General features: G+C 52.8%; 7 protein-coding genes across 14 annotated transcripts; 4 read left to right on the plus strand and 3 right to left on the minus strand.

The window, feature by feature from the left end:
- Positions 1-1,201: 1,201 nt before the first annotated feature.
- H257_04425 (hypothetical protein) lies at positions 1,202-1,649 on the minus strand. Its single transcript, XM_009828935.1, has 2 exons — positions 1,368-1,649; positions 1,202-1,302 (listed from the first exon to the last, which is right to left on the minus strand). The coding sequence occupies exons 1-2, from the start codon at positions 1,620-1,622 to the stop codon at positions 1,261-1,263; spliced, it is 297 nt and encodes a 98-aa protein (XP_009827237.1). The 5' UTR covers positions 1,623-1,649; the 3' UTR covers positions 1,202-1,260.
- Positions 1,650-2,052: 403 nt separating this feature from the next.
- Positions 2,053-4,853, plus strand: H257_04426 (hypothetical protein). Its single transcript, XM_009828936.1, has one exon. The coding sequence runs from the start codon at positions 2,064-2,066 to the stop codon at positions 4,770-4,772; it is 2,709 nt and encodes a 902-aa protein (XP_009827238.1). The 5' UTR covers positions 2,053-2,063; the 3' UTR covers positions 4,773-4,853.
- A 469-nt stretch (positions 4,854-5,322) lies between these two features.
- On the plus strand, positions 5,323-7,507 carry H257_04427. 2 transcript variants are annotated; one of them, XM_009828937.1, is made up of 5 exons: positions 5,323-5,876; positions 5,929-6,076; positions 6,145-6,213; positions 6,682-7,049; positions 7,115-7,507. In XM_009828937.1, the coding sequence occupies exons 1-5, from the start codon at positions 5,332-5,334 to the stop codon at positions 7,380-7,382; spliced, it is 1,398 nt and encodes a 465-aa protein (XP_009827239.1). In that variant the 5' UTR covers positions 5,323-5,331; the 3' UTR covers positions 7,383-7,507. The 2 variants fall into 2 exon arrangements, with proteins under 2 accessions (XP_009827239.1, XP_009827240.1); XM_009828938.1 differs by lacking the exon at positions 7,115-7,507 and having other exon boundaries at positions 6,682-7,096.
- A 292-nt stretch (positions 7,508-7,799) lies between these two features.
- H257_04428 lies at positions 7,800-9,252 on the minus strand. Of its 2 annotated transcripts, XM_009828939.1 has the most exons (3): positions 8,799-9,252; positions 8,298-8,479; positions 7,800-8,025 (listed from the first exon to the last, which is right to left on the minus strand). In XM_009828939.1, the coding sequence occupies exons 1-3, from the start codon at positions 9,181-9,183 to the stop codon at positions 7,873-7,875; spliced, it is 720 nt and encodes a 239-aa protein (XP_009827241.1). In that variant the 5' UTR covers positions 9,184-9,252; the 3' UTR covers positions 7,800-7,872. The 2 variants fall into 2 exon arrangements, with proteins under 2 accessions (XP_009827241.1, XP_009827242.1); XM_009828940.1 differs by having other exon boundaries at positions 7,800-8,479.
- Positions 9,253-9,371: 119 nt separating this feature from the next.
- H257_04429 (hypothetical protein) lies at positions 9,372-9,999 on the plus strand. The gene has a single exon (XM_009828941.1). It carries the CDS (start codon positions 9,392-9,394, stop codon positions 9,956-9,958), a length of 567 nt encoding a protein of 188 aa, XP_009827243.1. The 5' UTR covers positions 9,372-9,391; the 3' UTR covers positions 9,959-9,999.
- A 296-nt stretch (positions 10,000-10,295) lies between these two features.
- Positions 10,296-11,624, plus strand: H257_04430 (hypothetical protein; the record flags this gene model as incomplete). Its single annotated transcript, XM_009828942.1, has 6 exons — positions 10,296-10,428; positions 10,569-10,708; positions 10,777-10,866; positions 10,966-11,019; positions 11,062-11,237; positions 11,291-11,624. The coding sequence occupies 6 exons, from the start codon at positions 10,296-10,298 to the stop codon at positions 11,622-11,624; spliced, it is 927 nt and encodes a 308-aa protein (XP_009827244.1).
- A 179-nt stretch (positions 11,625-11,803) lies between these two features.
- H257_04431 (hypothetical protein) lies at positions 11,804-13,304 on the minus strand. Of its 6 annotated transcripts, XM_009828944.1 has the most exons (5): positions 13,053-13,304; positions 12,846-13,009; positions 12,483-12,803; positions 12,226-12,425; positions 11,804-12,158 (listed from the first exon to the last, which is right to left on the minus strand). In XM_009828944.1, the coding sequence occupies exons 2-5, from the start codon at positions 13,005-13,007 to the stop codon at positions 11,867-11,869; spliced, it is 975 nt and encodes a 324-aa protein (XP_009827246.1). In that variant the 5' UTR covers positions 13,008-13,009; positions 13,053-13,304; the 3' UTR covers positions 11,804-11,866. The 6 variants fall into 6 exon arrangements, with proteins under 6 accessions (XP_009827246.1, XP_009827249.1, XP_009827248.1 ...); XM_009828947.1 differs by having other exon boundaries at positions 11,804-12,425; XM_009828946.1 differs by having other exon boundaries at positions 12,483-13,009.

Below are 13,304 nucleotides of genomic sequence, written 5' to 3' on the forward strand. Positions count from 1 at the left end.
GACCAATGCAAGGGCTTGGTGCTTGCAGCTCAGTTTGGGCGGGCGACCAGGTTTGCCGAAGCCGGACTTCCACTGGTAGTGCTTGGAGAACTCTTGCAGAAGGATGTGGAAGGCGTCCGGGGGGATGGAGACGGTAGCGATAAAAGAACTTGGTTTCATGGATGCGTATATTATCATCCATGGACTGTTGTCGGGCGGGATTAAGGCGTCGCACGTCAGGTAGTGCCTCTCCTTGATTGAGACTCTTGCCCGGTACAGCCTTATTGCAGCGATGGACTGCGTAGAGTCGTCGTCGTCATCGTCATCAAGTACGTCCATCCATCTCCAGCGCTTCATGGATGATTTTTCCGAATGACTATCCGTACTATTTGTGCCACCACCAGTTCTTTTTTGATGAGACGCTTTTTCCGTCTCATCAATTTTTGCGCTGCAACTGAATTTTAATTCCGGATGATTGACCCGACACAAATATAGTTTGCGCCGGTTTCCGAAGCCATCCAATGGTCGATCACATTAATTATTTGGGATTCTCAAAAAAACAACCCACCTTTTGCTCGAAAATAGTCTGCTTTCCTCAGGAAAGGGATCAATACATCGCATGGAATCGACCGTCGTTTAAATCTGTGTGTGATGCATGAATGGTGCTGCGCAGGACGACTCTGTCGCAGCGCAACAAGACAGCCCACTTGTTCCGTTTCGAGCAACACGCGACCTCGTGCGTGCATCTCAAGCCCATCAACCCCTACGTAACTATGAATGCCTGACGACACCTAGTAAGTCCTCGTTTACCACCGTCGTAGGGACGCTTGGGAAGACCAAGGGGTCCACGATTTGTTTCTTCACCTTTGCAGTATTTAGCACTCCTATGTATAGGAGTCCGTCCTATAATACCAAATAATTAGCACTCGCTTGACCTCTGCATTCCTCAGCCTCGCGCGGACTCAGTCCGATGCAGGAACCGTCATGGAGAAAGACGCTGGAGGGGCATGTGTACGTTGTGGGCTCTGTAGGGTTGAGTGTGCAATTCGTCTTCACGTTGGAGCGCCACACAACCAACGATTTATACTGGGCACACTTCAACTCGACGGCACTCGAAGGTCGTAGGTCGTTGTGTTTCGGGCTGCTGGGATGGAACTCATGAGAGATGCGATAGAGCGTGGCAGTATGCCCTGTGTAGAGCTTGACAGGCCTGTTGGTATGATAAAGCCATGAACTAGGTCTTGTAAGGCTTTACTTCGCACATGTTGGCTGCACAATGCCCTAGTCTGGCCCAAGATGGTGTAGGATTTTGCCCGCCCCTGCCTGATGTACCGGTAGCGTTATACTATGTTACGACGAAAGGCCAGAGGGTGTTGCCATCTATGTACCTGTCCATAGGCAAACACTGTGCACGAGTACCCAGAAACTGCACTTTGCACCAATGAGGCCACCTCAGATTTCAAGAAGGCCTCGTCGTGGCTTGTGGATGCGTCGAGGAAACGGTCGCAAAGGAACGACGCGGCCGAGTCACGGCCATCTACCTGGATGTACAATGTGTTGTTCCGCCATGACAATGACGATTTGTGTCCATTCTTTGTCGGCCGAGCCCGAATCGCAACTTGGATGCGTTCTCCGCTTGGCATCCCAGACAAGTTCACGTTGAAGGGGCCACATTTCAAAAACGGTTACACTTACAGTACAAAGTGAAAGTGGTAGGAATCACGACACAAAACTATTGGTTCTCCTCGCATACCTACACTAACGTTATGGGCAGACAAGCAGCACAATGTGATGGTTCATATACAATAATGGCGCTCTTGGAACTGGGCTGCGGCTACTGTACTGGCAGACTTATAGCGCGACCTTGTTCGTGTCGAACTTCCATCCAGCGTCCATCGATTACGCCACGTATTTGTTGGAAATAATTTAACGTATTACGTGATTTACTTTAACGTCAGTATTATCGAACGTTATTTGACCGTTTGTACCAATGGGCGTGTTTTACGTCAGAAGGTTTGGCGTTTTGCGCTAAAATCACCAACCAAGATCCCTGGCGAGTTACTTTTGAAAAACGAAGCATATGCATGTTGCAGATGCGCACGCCACCGTTGATGGTCGCTGCCACCGCATCCAAGGGGCACATCTTCCTCGTACTTGCGCTGGCCATGCTCTTGGCAATGCTGCAGTCCATGTCAAGGTACTTCAGCCTCGTCGTAATGTCCGTCCTTGCCGTGGGTTGGCGAACGGCTGCTCATTCACACGCCTTGAGCACACCGCCCTCCGATGAATGTTCGATTCCACCGCCATTGAACGATCTCCAACCAGTTGAAGAAGCACATGTACAAGGTTCGGCAGAGCCACAAGCACACGACGACGTGTGTGTTGGCTTGGAACACCTACGCGTGGTCGACGAAGGCAGCGCGACAAACCGCGGCATCGCCATCAACTCGGCAACGCCCGTTCCGTTCGAAAACGACTTTTTCCAGGGACATGTGTACTTCCTCGTGAAGACAACTTCTCCGAACGCCACGTGGCAGCACCTGTTTGTCGGTCGGAAGCGCAACTTTTGGATCCAGGTGCAAGGCAAGTTCAAGCGGCCACCGCGGGGCACCATCTTCATGGGCGGGGAGTTGCCTCGTTCCGTGTCGGTAGGTTTCCTGGCGCGCAGCTTGGCGCGCCTTGTGTCGAGCATGATGCGGCGCTTGCTCGGCACAACCCACGTCGGCTTTGGCGACGACGAGGAGCGTCCGCACTGCGTGTTTCCTCTCTTCCAAACCGTGGACGAGATGGTGGTCACACCTGTGGGTGCGATGCCGCCGACGCTAGGCCAAGCGCAGTTTGGCGAGACCCTCGTTGCTCAGCAACGTCGTAAGGCAACGCCGCTCGGGGGCGAAACGATTCACGTCGACGCCACGTACACGTTTCAGTTCCACACCATGTACGCGGACTTGGCCAAGTGGACCATCGTCAACGTGCCCGGCATGCAAGACGTGCCTCTGCGCACGTTTTTCCAGGACGAACCGCTCCTCTTGACGTGCTACGACCTCCGCCCCACGCCCAAGCACGACCACGCGGCCAAGCAGTACCTGTTCTGCTTCTCGATCCACTGGACTCCTCCATCCTCGTCATCATCCGTTTCCAGCACCGCCGCCTCCACATCGACATGTTCGCCGCCACACCACATAATAACCCCCTCCGCCTCCATCGCCTCACCGTCTGTCACACCTCCAACAAGTCCCCTTCCACTGTGCATTCCATATTGGCTCGAAAGACTCGACCGCAATAAGAACCGCGTGGTGGTGTACCTCGTTCGAGATCAGCCGCGGGACCGTGAACCCGAATCAAGTCCATTGAGGCAGCTCCACGAACTCCCCGCCAAGATGCTGCGGTCGCGCTTCTCGCCCTTGTCGCAGATTCACGCAACGTCCAAATTGATGCGGTACGATGCGATCGACAGCCAACGCTTGGTCGTCCAGGCCCACTCGAGTCTGCTGCACGAGGTCCCGGCCACGCCGTTTGCATGGGTCCCCGCATCCGCGTCCTCCCTGGGGGTGACCTTCCACAACCGACAGGCCAACGTAGTACTGCAGCAGCAAGTGGTGCGCGCCATGTCCGAGTCACAACTTCGACAAGAGTACCTAGTATTGACCCACAACGCCCTGCAACTGTATCGCACATTTTCGTCGACGAGTTGCGTTCAGGTTTCCTTAGAAAACATCATGGCGGTATCGCCGTGGACACTGCCGCTTGGAGAAGGCACGGCGTTAGCTCATGGCCTGCACATCCACACGAACGGGGGCCACGTGTACCTGTGTTTGCCATCGTCGCAGGCTCAAAACGAATGGCTGAGAACGATCGCCCACCAACGTTGTCGGCTGGACCCTTCAACCACAAAGTCCACGGCAAACATCACACCCTACTCAATTAAGTGGATCGACGACTTGGTCCCCCCCAGTCGCACCGGCGTGCTCAATGCGTTCCGGTTGTTTCGACCGTTGAAAAGGCAAACTGACTCAACCTTGTCGCATGCAAAGGATGAGGTCGCTGGGCTCGACTGCATGGAGGTCGCGGACGCCGCCGTTCGCGCCGCCAATGCCCTGGACACCCAACGCAAACGAATGACCGAGTTATCTGGCGACGACAACGGTATGACGTGGCAGCACGACGTGCGTGCGTTTCTCGAGGTCGTGGCCTTGCTGCGGTGGGTAAATGTCTCGACTTTGACGTGTTATGACGCCAAAGTGGCGTTTTACTTGAACGTGCACCGCGTTTTACAGTGGCATGTCGGCCAGCTCGCTCCAACCAAACATTCCAAGCACGCCGCCGCCTATTGCGTCGGGGCGTCGGCTACGCCATTGACGCTGCAGGAGCTCGAGGGGCTCGCGCTGCGTCCCCGGCATGCCGACGTTGTTAGCGCGTCGGACTTTCGCATTCGGCTGGCGCTGCACATGTCCACGTCACCCCTGCCTCGATTCGACCCACGGAGACTGCAGTACCAACTCAATGCGCTCTGCACACAGTACTTTCGCCACACGGTGGCCACGGACGTCCACCGCCATATCGTTCAACTGCCAGCGCTCTGCCTTCGCTTTCGAATGGACTATGGGCCCCAAGGTAACGGCATCGAGTGCGCGAGGAAGGTCCTGGGGTTCCTATCTAGTACGTGCGCCGAAGATGTGCAGACCATCCTCCTAGCTCACGACGAAGCGCCAGTGGACATTCAGTATGTTGACGATGCCAACGTCGTTATGGACGGAAACTTGGTGGACGACGAGTATATAGTAGATGCATAGTGTACGTAAAGTAGCTAGTAGAAGTTGTTGGATTATTTACAAATACGGCTTGACCATACAAATAAATGTGATAGAGTTCATGCAAGTACGGTATAGAACGGGCACCTCGTGCCGTTGTTGCCCAGCAAGGTACAGCAGTTACTGTATCTCAGCCGAATGTACTGTTGAATGGATCCCAGCACGAGTATGTAGCTCGTGGACCGCTCACTACACCGGCACCACCGACGGAATGGAGGCATGAAGCATAAGACTAGCCTACGTAGTTACCTCCGTCGCATCACTCGACATCGTGCTACCGTTTCGCATCTTTGTCGGTCGTTTTGATTGTTTTTGCACCGTGTCAAGGTGAAGATATCAATCCGGATAATCATTGATGACGGCGGCGGTTTTCTGCGAATCCATTGGTTGGAATGGCACTTATCCGGATGTCAGAGGCTCGTCTCCGCGATCCTTTTTAATAATTTGCCGTATCACTGAGACATTGTATGTGTCACGGACGTATTTTTATACCCGCGGTTATACCCAAGAATGACGGTTCGACGGCATTAATTCAATTGACATGACAGCTGATCCGACGTCGACGACGTGTGGGGGCCAGCCGGAATTGGAGGAAGTGCCCCCGGCGGCGCGACGAACTAGCGCCAGGTCGATCAAGTCGGACTCGTACTTCATGGGCGAGAATATTGTCCGGAGCATTGCACCGCAACGACTTGTGCTCGTGATGGTGGGCTTGCCGGCGCGAGGAAAGAGCTTCGTCGTGCGGAAACTGACCAAGTACTGCCAGTGGCTCAACCTGCCCACCCAAATCTTCAACGCCGGGGACTATCGTCGAAAAGCGAGCTTGACGGGTGCGGACGCGTCCTTCTTCGACCCGAACAATGCCGAAGCAAAGCGCTTGCGGGACGCATTAGCGATGGCCGCCGTGGCCAATCTGATCCAATGGCTGGAAGAGGGCGGCCAAGTGGCGGTGCTGGACGCCACCAACACGACAAAAGAGCGTCGTGCACTCGTATGGGACAAGTTCAAGCACATGGAAAACACCCAAGTGATGCACATCGAGCTCGTGTGCGACAACCCGTCGCTCCTGGAAGCCAACTACCTCAGGTCCTCCGATGTTGTCGTCCTCGCTACCAATCCCTCACTCTCATATGATTAGGAAGCTCAAAAACGAAGACTACGACGGCATGGACCCTCAAGTAGCGCTCAACGACTTTCGACAACGCGTGGCCAAGTACGAAAAAGTATACGAGACCGTCCAAGACAGCGAAAACGACGGAACCGTTTGCTACTGCAAAGTGTACAACGTACAAACAATAATTCTTCCCGTCGACTCCATCATGTCCATCATAACGACCTGCGATTGTATTCGTAGGCCGGTGAAAAGGTGCTGGCGCGGTACTGCCAGAACTTTATCCCGTCGCAGATCGTGTCATTCCTTCAGGTAGCGAACGTTCTTGTCTTTCTTTTACCCAAAATTTGGTTGAATTTTTGCCAAATCTATCGATCGATTCATTTTGTATGTAAAAAGGTGTCCTGCGGGGATATTGGTATCATCACACTAATTGAAGTCACACACTAATTCGACGTATAGTTGCTGATTTCCTGCAACTTGATTGGCTAAATACTTGTGCCGATTCTTCTGGTTGTGTGTCGATTCATTGTCGAATCATCGAATGATCTCAATCGAATCACGAATCGACGCTATGATTGGCTAATATCCAATTTTTTGTGTGGATTTGATTGGCTCTTACAGAAAGCACACAAGTATATTCAACCAATCAGAACTCTAGCGTGATTCAATATGAAACGACTGTTGCAAGTTTGTAGCGAATTCACCATACTGCCTACCTATATATCGTCCTCGTTCTCGTCATGCTGTTGCCGTCCTCACGTGGGGGTGGTGACATAGAACATCCATGTGCACCCGCGAAAGATTTGGCTCGTACGACCTGGGCCCAACAAAAATGGCGTCCGCGGCATCCTCGGCGGCGACGAAGAATTGACGGACGAAGGACATGCGATCGCGTCGGCGCTGGGCACGTTTATGGAGTCCGCCGTGCAGGACAACAAGGGCTACGTGGATGTGTGGCTGAGCCCCATGAAGCGAGCGACGCAGACGGCTGAGTACATTCGGCAAGACCATGTCACGCGCACGGTCACGACGACGCTGCTCAACGAAGTGGGCGGTGGCGACTTTGCCGGGTACACGTTTGAAGAGCTCGAGGCCGAGTTCCCGCAGCACGTCAAGGCGCGGCGTACGGACAAGCTGTACTACCGGTAGGACGGACCGTTGAAACTGAATGGTCGTGTGGATGGATGACGGGGGATGGATATATGGGTAGATACCCTGGCGCGGGCGGAGAGAGCTACATGGACCTGATTTTCCGCCTCCGACCGCTCGTGATTGAGTTTGAACGCAAGAAGCGCGACTGCCTTGTCATCTGCAGCGAGTCGGTCCTGCGCTGTCTCATGGGGTACTTTACCGGCGTCGACGCGGACGACGTGCCGCACCTGCCTACCAAGAAGGGCGTCGTGTTTGAGCTATCTCCGCATCGAGACGGATGCGACATCAAGCAGTTCCAGCTCGAATTTGAAGCACATAGTGAGTGATACTTAAAGTATTATTGCTGACCTCGGGCGATATACATCGAGATATAACTACTACATACTAGTACTAGTACATACTATAGTAGTAACACTACTAGTGTACTATTAATAGTACCGCCATTGTCGCAATGAAATTGTTCCAATTACTTCGAAGTACGTATTAAAATACGTACTTCGAAGTTTTAATATGTAATTACATGTGGATACTTGATTTGAGTTTATATTAATATTGAATCAACTATAACAGAATAATTGTATTCACGTATTGTGAATTCGCTACAAACTTGCAAAATTCGGTTTGTCGAATCAATCTTGAATCACGCTGAAGTTTTGATTGGTTGAATATACTTGTACAGTTGCCCTTATAAGTCCAATTGGATGTACTGTAACTATGCGGTAAGATGCCAATAGAACCACCGATGAAGTAAAGATGCCCTGTATTGTGGTGTCACTTTCTGCTATCACTAGTGATGTTGTTTTGATCCCGAGGGACTTAAAACTTCAATTCGTGGACGCGGTCGTTCTTGGTCAAGCTGAACTTGGCGTTCAAGTAGTGCTTCAAGTGGGCAGTGGCGTTGATCTTCTTGAGAAGGGCAGCGTCGACGGCCTTTTGGTCCTTCTTGCGCTGTTCCGACACAATCGCAGTCTAATCATCACGACGGATTAGCAAGTGTTAGATGGGATCTTTGGTAGGCGATTCCAAGCGCCGTTGGGTCATCACTACTCCTACCGTGCCGGCACTACACCAACCACTACACAGCTTCCATCATCGTTTCCATCACGTCGATGGAACCGACGAAGGGTAAGTGTAGTGTAGGGTGCCAGTGGTTTGTCGGCACAGGTAGGTACGTAGATATATCCCCGAGTGAATCCGAGGGACGGGGGTAGATATAAAGGGTGTTAGCATGCAACACGTACGGTGCTGGATTGGGCAAAGAATTCGTCTTCAGACTTCTTGGCGTGGGTCTTCTTCTCCTTGGCGAACGAAGCGTCGTTCAATTCAGGGAGCGTCACGTCCGAGATGTCGATCTTGGTCGACGTGGCGATGACAAACGCTTGGTTCACGCGGCGAAGGGGCACACCGTTGATCTTGTAAGGACCTACATACAACTCACATTAAGACCATGCAACTTGTCTGGGAAGCACACGCAACACATGCAGGGGCGGGGATTCCTCAGGTCTCATAATCTGAATATCCTCGGCATAAAATTTAGACTCCAACCAACCCCGTGTATGGCACCACATCAACCAAAACCAGCTGTGGAACGCCTCACGACGCCGTTCCCACAGCGGCATGGTCTCCTGCATGACACCATACGAGGGGAGGTTGAAGCATCCATGGCACGCCTCTCAGGTGTCGTTTTTCATCCTCGGAATCCATGTTGCCATCATTATGATAGAGCTTGCTGGGATACGTACCGGTGACGAGCAACGTGCCGGAAGCCAATTGCTTCAAGAACACGACGCGCTTGCCGCGGAAGCGGCCAGACAACAAGATGAGCACGGTGCCGGGGGTGATGGACGCACGGAGCTTGGCGGTCTTCACCGAGTTACGGGCAGTCTTGGCCGAAGGCAACGGCTTCGGGATGTAGTCCGTGGGGTACCACTTCTTGTTTTGGAGAGTCTTGGTGGAGACCTTCTTCACGACAGCCTTGGCCTTGGCGGCGGCGTTGAAGCGGCCGTTGGACTTGGACAACGAGTTGGCCGAGATGGCGTTGATGCCACGGGCCAACACGACGTTTTGGCGGCGGGCGACCTTCTTGGCAGGCTTGGCGGACTTGGCAGCAGCTTTAGCAGGAGCCATCTTTAATTACTTCAGAAATGACAATCCAACTACCCAACGCCAACAACTGCCACCCAATGTGCGCACCAGTCATTTCCAAGGTTGTTGTGGAAAACGTACGGATAAACACCGAATTACCGGATAATAGACCTCTGGTAATCGATATTAATGTTCACAAGGTTTCTGCGATTTCTACCAGTTTCAGACATCACTTACGTGGAACAGCGCCATGGATCTTGCGACGAAGCGACTGCGCAAAGAGTACACGGCGATGAAGAAGAAACCCGTCGAGAACATCGAAGCAGTGCCCTTGGAAACCAACATCCTGGAGTGGCATTACGTCATTCGCGGTATTGGCCTGTACGAAGGCGGGTTCTACCACGGCAAGCTCAAGTTCCCACCGGACTATCCCATGAAGCCGCCATCCGTGTACATGATCACGCCTAGCGGTCGCTTCGAATCCAACGTGCGACTTTGCCTGAGCATGTCCGACTTTCATCCAGAGACGTGGAATCCGTTGTGGTCTGTTAGCAGCATCCTCGTCGGTCTTTGTTCGTTCATGAACGAGGACACCCCCACAACCGGCAGCATTGCATCGACCGACGCGAAAAAGAAAGCCCTTGCAGAGTCCAGCCTGGCAACGAATTGCCAAAGCTCTGTCTTCCGAAAGTGTTTTCCCCATCTCGTGGAGGTGCATGAGAACCTACAGCGCCAAGCGACCGCGGCACCACAAGCTTCCGCAGCCCCAGCGGTCGCCGTGCCCAGCGAAGTAGTCCAAAAAGTCACGGATCAATAACCAAACTACTATATTATATACACAACATGCTTCATTCCAGTACTTTCGTATCCTTCACCTCTCGTGTCGCAGCGTGTAATTGTTGATATATGCACGTATTGGCATGCTGATGTCGCCAGTTACGATGTGATCCGTTCAATGTATACCCGACGCAAAATAGACAACTCAGTATGATATTTCACCTTGGACATCATATTCGAATGGAAATATATTCCTGGTTGAAGTGTATCAGTATTGTGGTGACAAGCACTTCAGTCCAACCGAAATAGAGTGACACCATGGTGAAATTCACGGGAAATGTGATGAAGGGACACTCAAGGACATCGTTTTAGCGCCCATGGCTCGTGTGCTGCAGCATCTACAAAGCCAAGTCGAAAACGACTTGTTGCACTGCAGGATCGCACGCCGCTGCCTCCACTTTGGACCAGCCGCCTCCGCCATGTACGCCGCGCCGCTCTCTAGTCGTTTGGGTTTGTTCCGCTCTGTCTGCGCATAGCTCTTGTACCAGGGGGTGTCGTGTACCTCCTGGCCTCGCATACAGTGCACCCAAGACCAACGTCATCACATATTGACACAAGTCGAATGATCACACCACATCGTTTGGACGTAGCTGGTGGCATCGAACGGTGTTGCATCGTCTTCCAAAACCGACGAACACGATGGTTGTCGGTTGAGAATCATGTCGACTCGACCCTGGTCGTCTACCGCTTTGAACGTCGAGCGGACAAACTTAGTCACGCTGTCGATCGCGTACGGCTGCATATGTATAGGGGGGCGGCTATACAGTAGCTACGCTGATACCGACTCGCATGTACAAGGCGGAAATGGTGTCCCTCTGTGAGACCACGGCCGAGCTGGAAAGAGCTGCGGTCGACCTGGAGCTCGATGATCGCGGCACTTGCCCTGAAGTGAGCGCAAATGGGAGCAGATTGCCCGCAACCACCTCGAGCTCAAGCTAAAGTCCCTTCGCGAGAATGAACAGCTTCGCACCGCTGTGGCCGTGACAGCACCAGCTCACGCAAGAGTTGGAAGCGATCATGCTCAAGAAACCTTGGCGCACGGTATCCTCACATACCCTGGATCTTTGGCGCATGCGTACATAGATGGTGAAGGCCGACGAGTGCTCCATCTCAGTGCGCATGCACAGACGCGACTGGCCGCCATCCACTGATTGCGGACCGGCAGTTGGAGAACATCGAGAGCGAACGATCACGACGGGGCTCATGGAGGCCACGAACGCTCGCTTCAGTGTGCGCCATGTCAGCCATGGCCTGGCTACGTTTGTGGAAGGGTTGACCTGCGTACAGTACCATGACCATCCATTGGAGGCAGTGGCGACTACCACGTGGAAAGCTATGAACCACATCCATGCCCGTATCGGTCGTCGTCTTCGTCATCTCTGCATCAAGTTATCATCAAGTTGATGTACGTGATCACAAACAATCCAAAACGCACGCGCGGCTTCACAACTGTCGACCATGGAGATCGATACCGACGCAATGTTTTTCCGAGTTTCGTTCCAAGCATTAGACAAAGGCCCGACCAGAGTCGTGTCGAGTGGGATCGTGAAGCGGCGTGTCCTGAGATGGCCGAAGAAGAGTTTCACGCGACATTTCACGGCTTTAGCTCGTTGATGGAGGGGTTTCTGGGAGCGGCACAAGACTGACAAACGTCCTCTACAGAACGGGTAGTCAAGTGCAAACCATCGTATTAATATCATCTCTAGTGTTGTTGGACTGCAAAGTGGGGGGAATACTGCTAACGTTACTACGTAGTAGTACATGAAAGAAAGACTTCAAGTGTAGATAGATAATAGATATATCCATCGTCATATAGAATATGTGATTTGCAAACAGAATTTACTAGTACTATTGTATAGTAAGTAGTACTACGTAGTATACGTATATGTTATTGTGTGTTAGTGGCATCCACACGCTCGACGTCATCTTCAGCGGCAAGAATCGTTTCGAAGAGCAGTCCAAACCCGTGAAACGACGTCCGAAACACTTCTTCGGCCAACTTGATCGGGTCTTTGTCTTCCACAAACGACTCGCCATCGTCGAGGTGCACTGATTCCAAGAGTGTCCGCAGCTCTGCCAGGTTGGCATCGTTCTGCCGGGGCTTCAGCACGTACTTGGCTTTGGCGTAGCCCTTGTACGTCACCAATCCATCGTCGTCGTCGGTCAGTTCCACATCAACCCTACCAGTCCACGTTCCTTCAACCAATGCACACTAACGTTACTCCTGTATGGACATGGTACGTATACCATCCATATTGGTCGCTCACATAACTATCCGCGTCAAAGGGGTGCCCTGCATCATCCAAGATGGAGCGAAACACCACGCGGACGTGGCTCGCACTGAGCTGGCGCTTCTTCAAAATGACGCTAGATTCGAGTTTCGTGGGCCCTGTTGATGCTTGGAATGCCACTCGAATCAGCACTGTGTGTTGGTCGATGCGAATCGACTACAGTAAAATAATCACACTTGTGAATCATCCAATGAGCGGTCGGTCACTTGGTACATAAGCTTGGCGGGGCTGATGCGTGGATCCCTTAGCATGAGCATGGAGATGGTTCATGGCTTTCCAAGCTGCGTTCACCACTGCGTGCAGGGACCTGCGGTACTGCACGCAACAGCACCCTTGCATATACGCGTCACTGCCGTGTTGGACGTAGCTCACGTTGAAGAGGGGATCGCGGGCCTCAATCAGCCCCGTCGTGAGCAGTTCGCTCTCGACGGTGTCCAGCTGTCGATCCGCAATCAAATGAATAGCTGCCAACCGCTGCTCTCCGTGGGCACTGAGCTTCAGCACGCGCCACTGGTCGTCGTCCAACTTCATCATCTACGCCACGAGTTCATGAAGAGATGATGCGTTGAAGAGTACCATGCGCCGAGGTTTCTTGTGCACGATGGCCTGTAGTTCTTTCGTGAGCTGGTGTTGCTCGGCCACGGCGGCGCGGAGCTGGTCATTTTCGCGCAGGGCCTTGAGCTTGAGCTCGAGCTGGTTGCGGGCGATCTGTTCCCACTTGCGCTCACTTGATGACATTCCTAGAGTACGATCATCTCTATTCCGCGCGATATCACGCACGACCTTCTCCAATTCGGCTTTGGTTTCATGGAGAGTCAGAATTTCCATCCGGGCCGTTTGAGATCGCAGCCGTCGCTTGGTGGGTTTGCCCGCCGGCGGGCCTGGCGAGTCGCTCGACGACATGTCCACGCCTTCGAGGATGCCAGCGAAGATGGAGTCATCCACGGGTGGCAGGAAGTCAAAACCGTCGCCTGCGTCCCAGACAATAATGTTGTCGTCGCTCATGTTTGTTGTTTCGAATTGTAGACAATAAAG

Source organism: Aphanomyces astaci (assembly GCF_000520075.1).
Source record: "Aphanomyces astaci strain APO3 unplaced genomic scaffold supercont1.7, whole genome shotgun sequence".
Taxonomy (NCBI): domain Eukaryota; phylum Oomycota; class Saprolegniomycetes; order Saprolegniales; family Verrucalvaceae; genus Aphanomyces; species Aphanomyces astaci.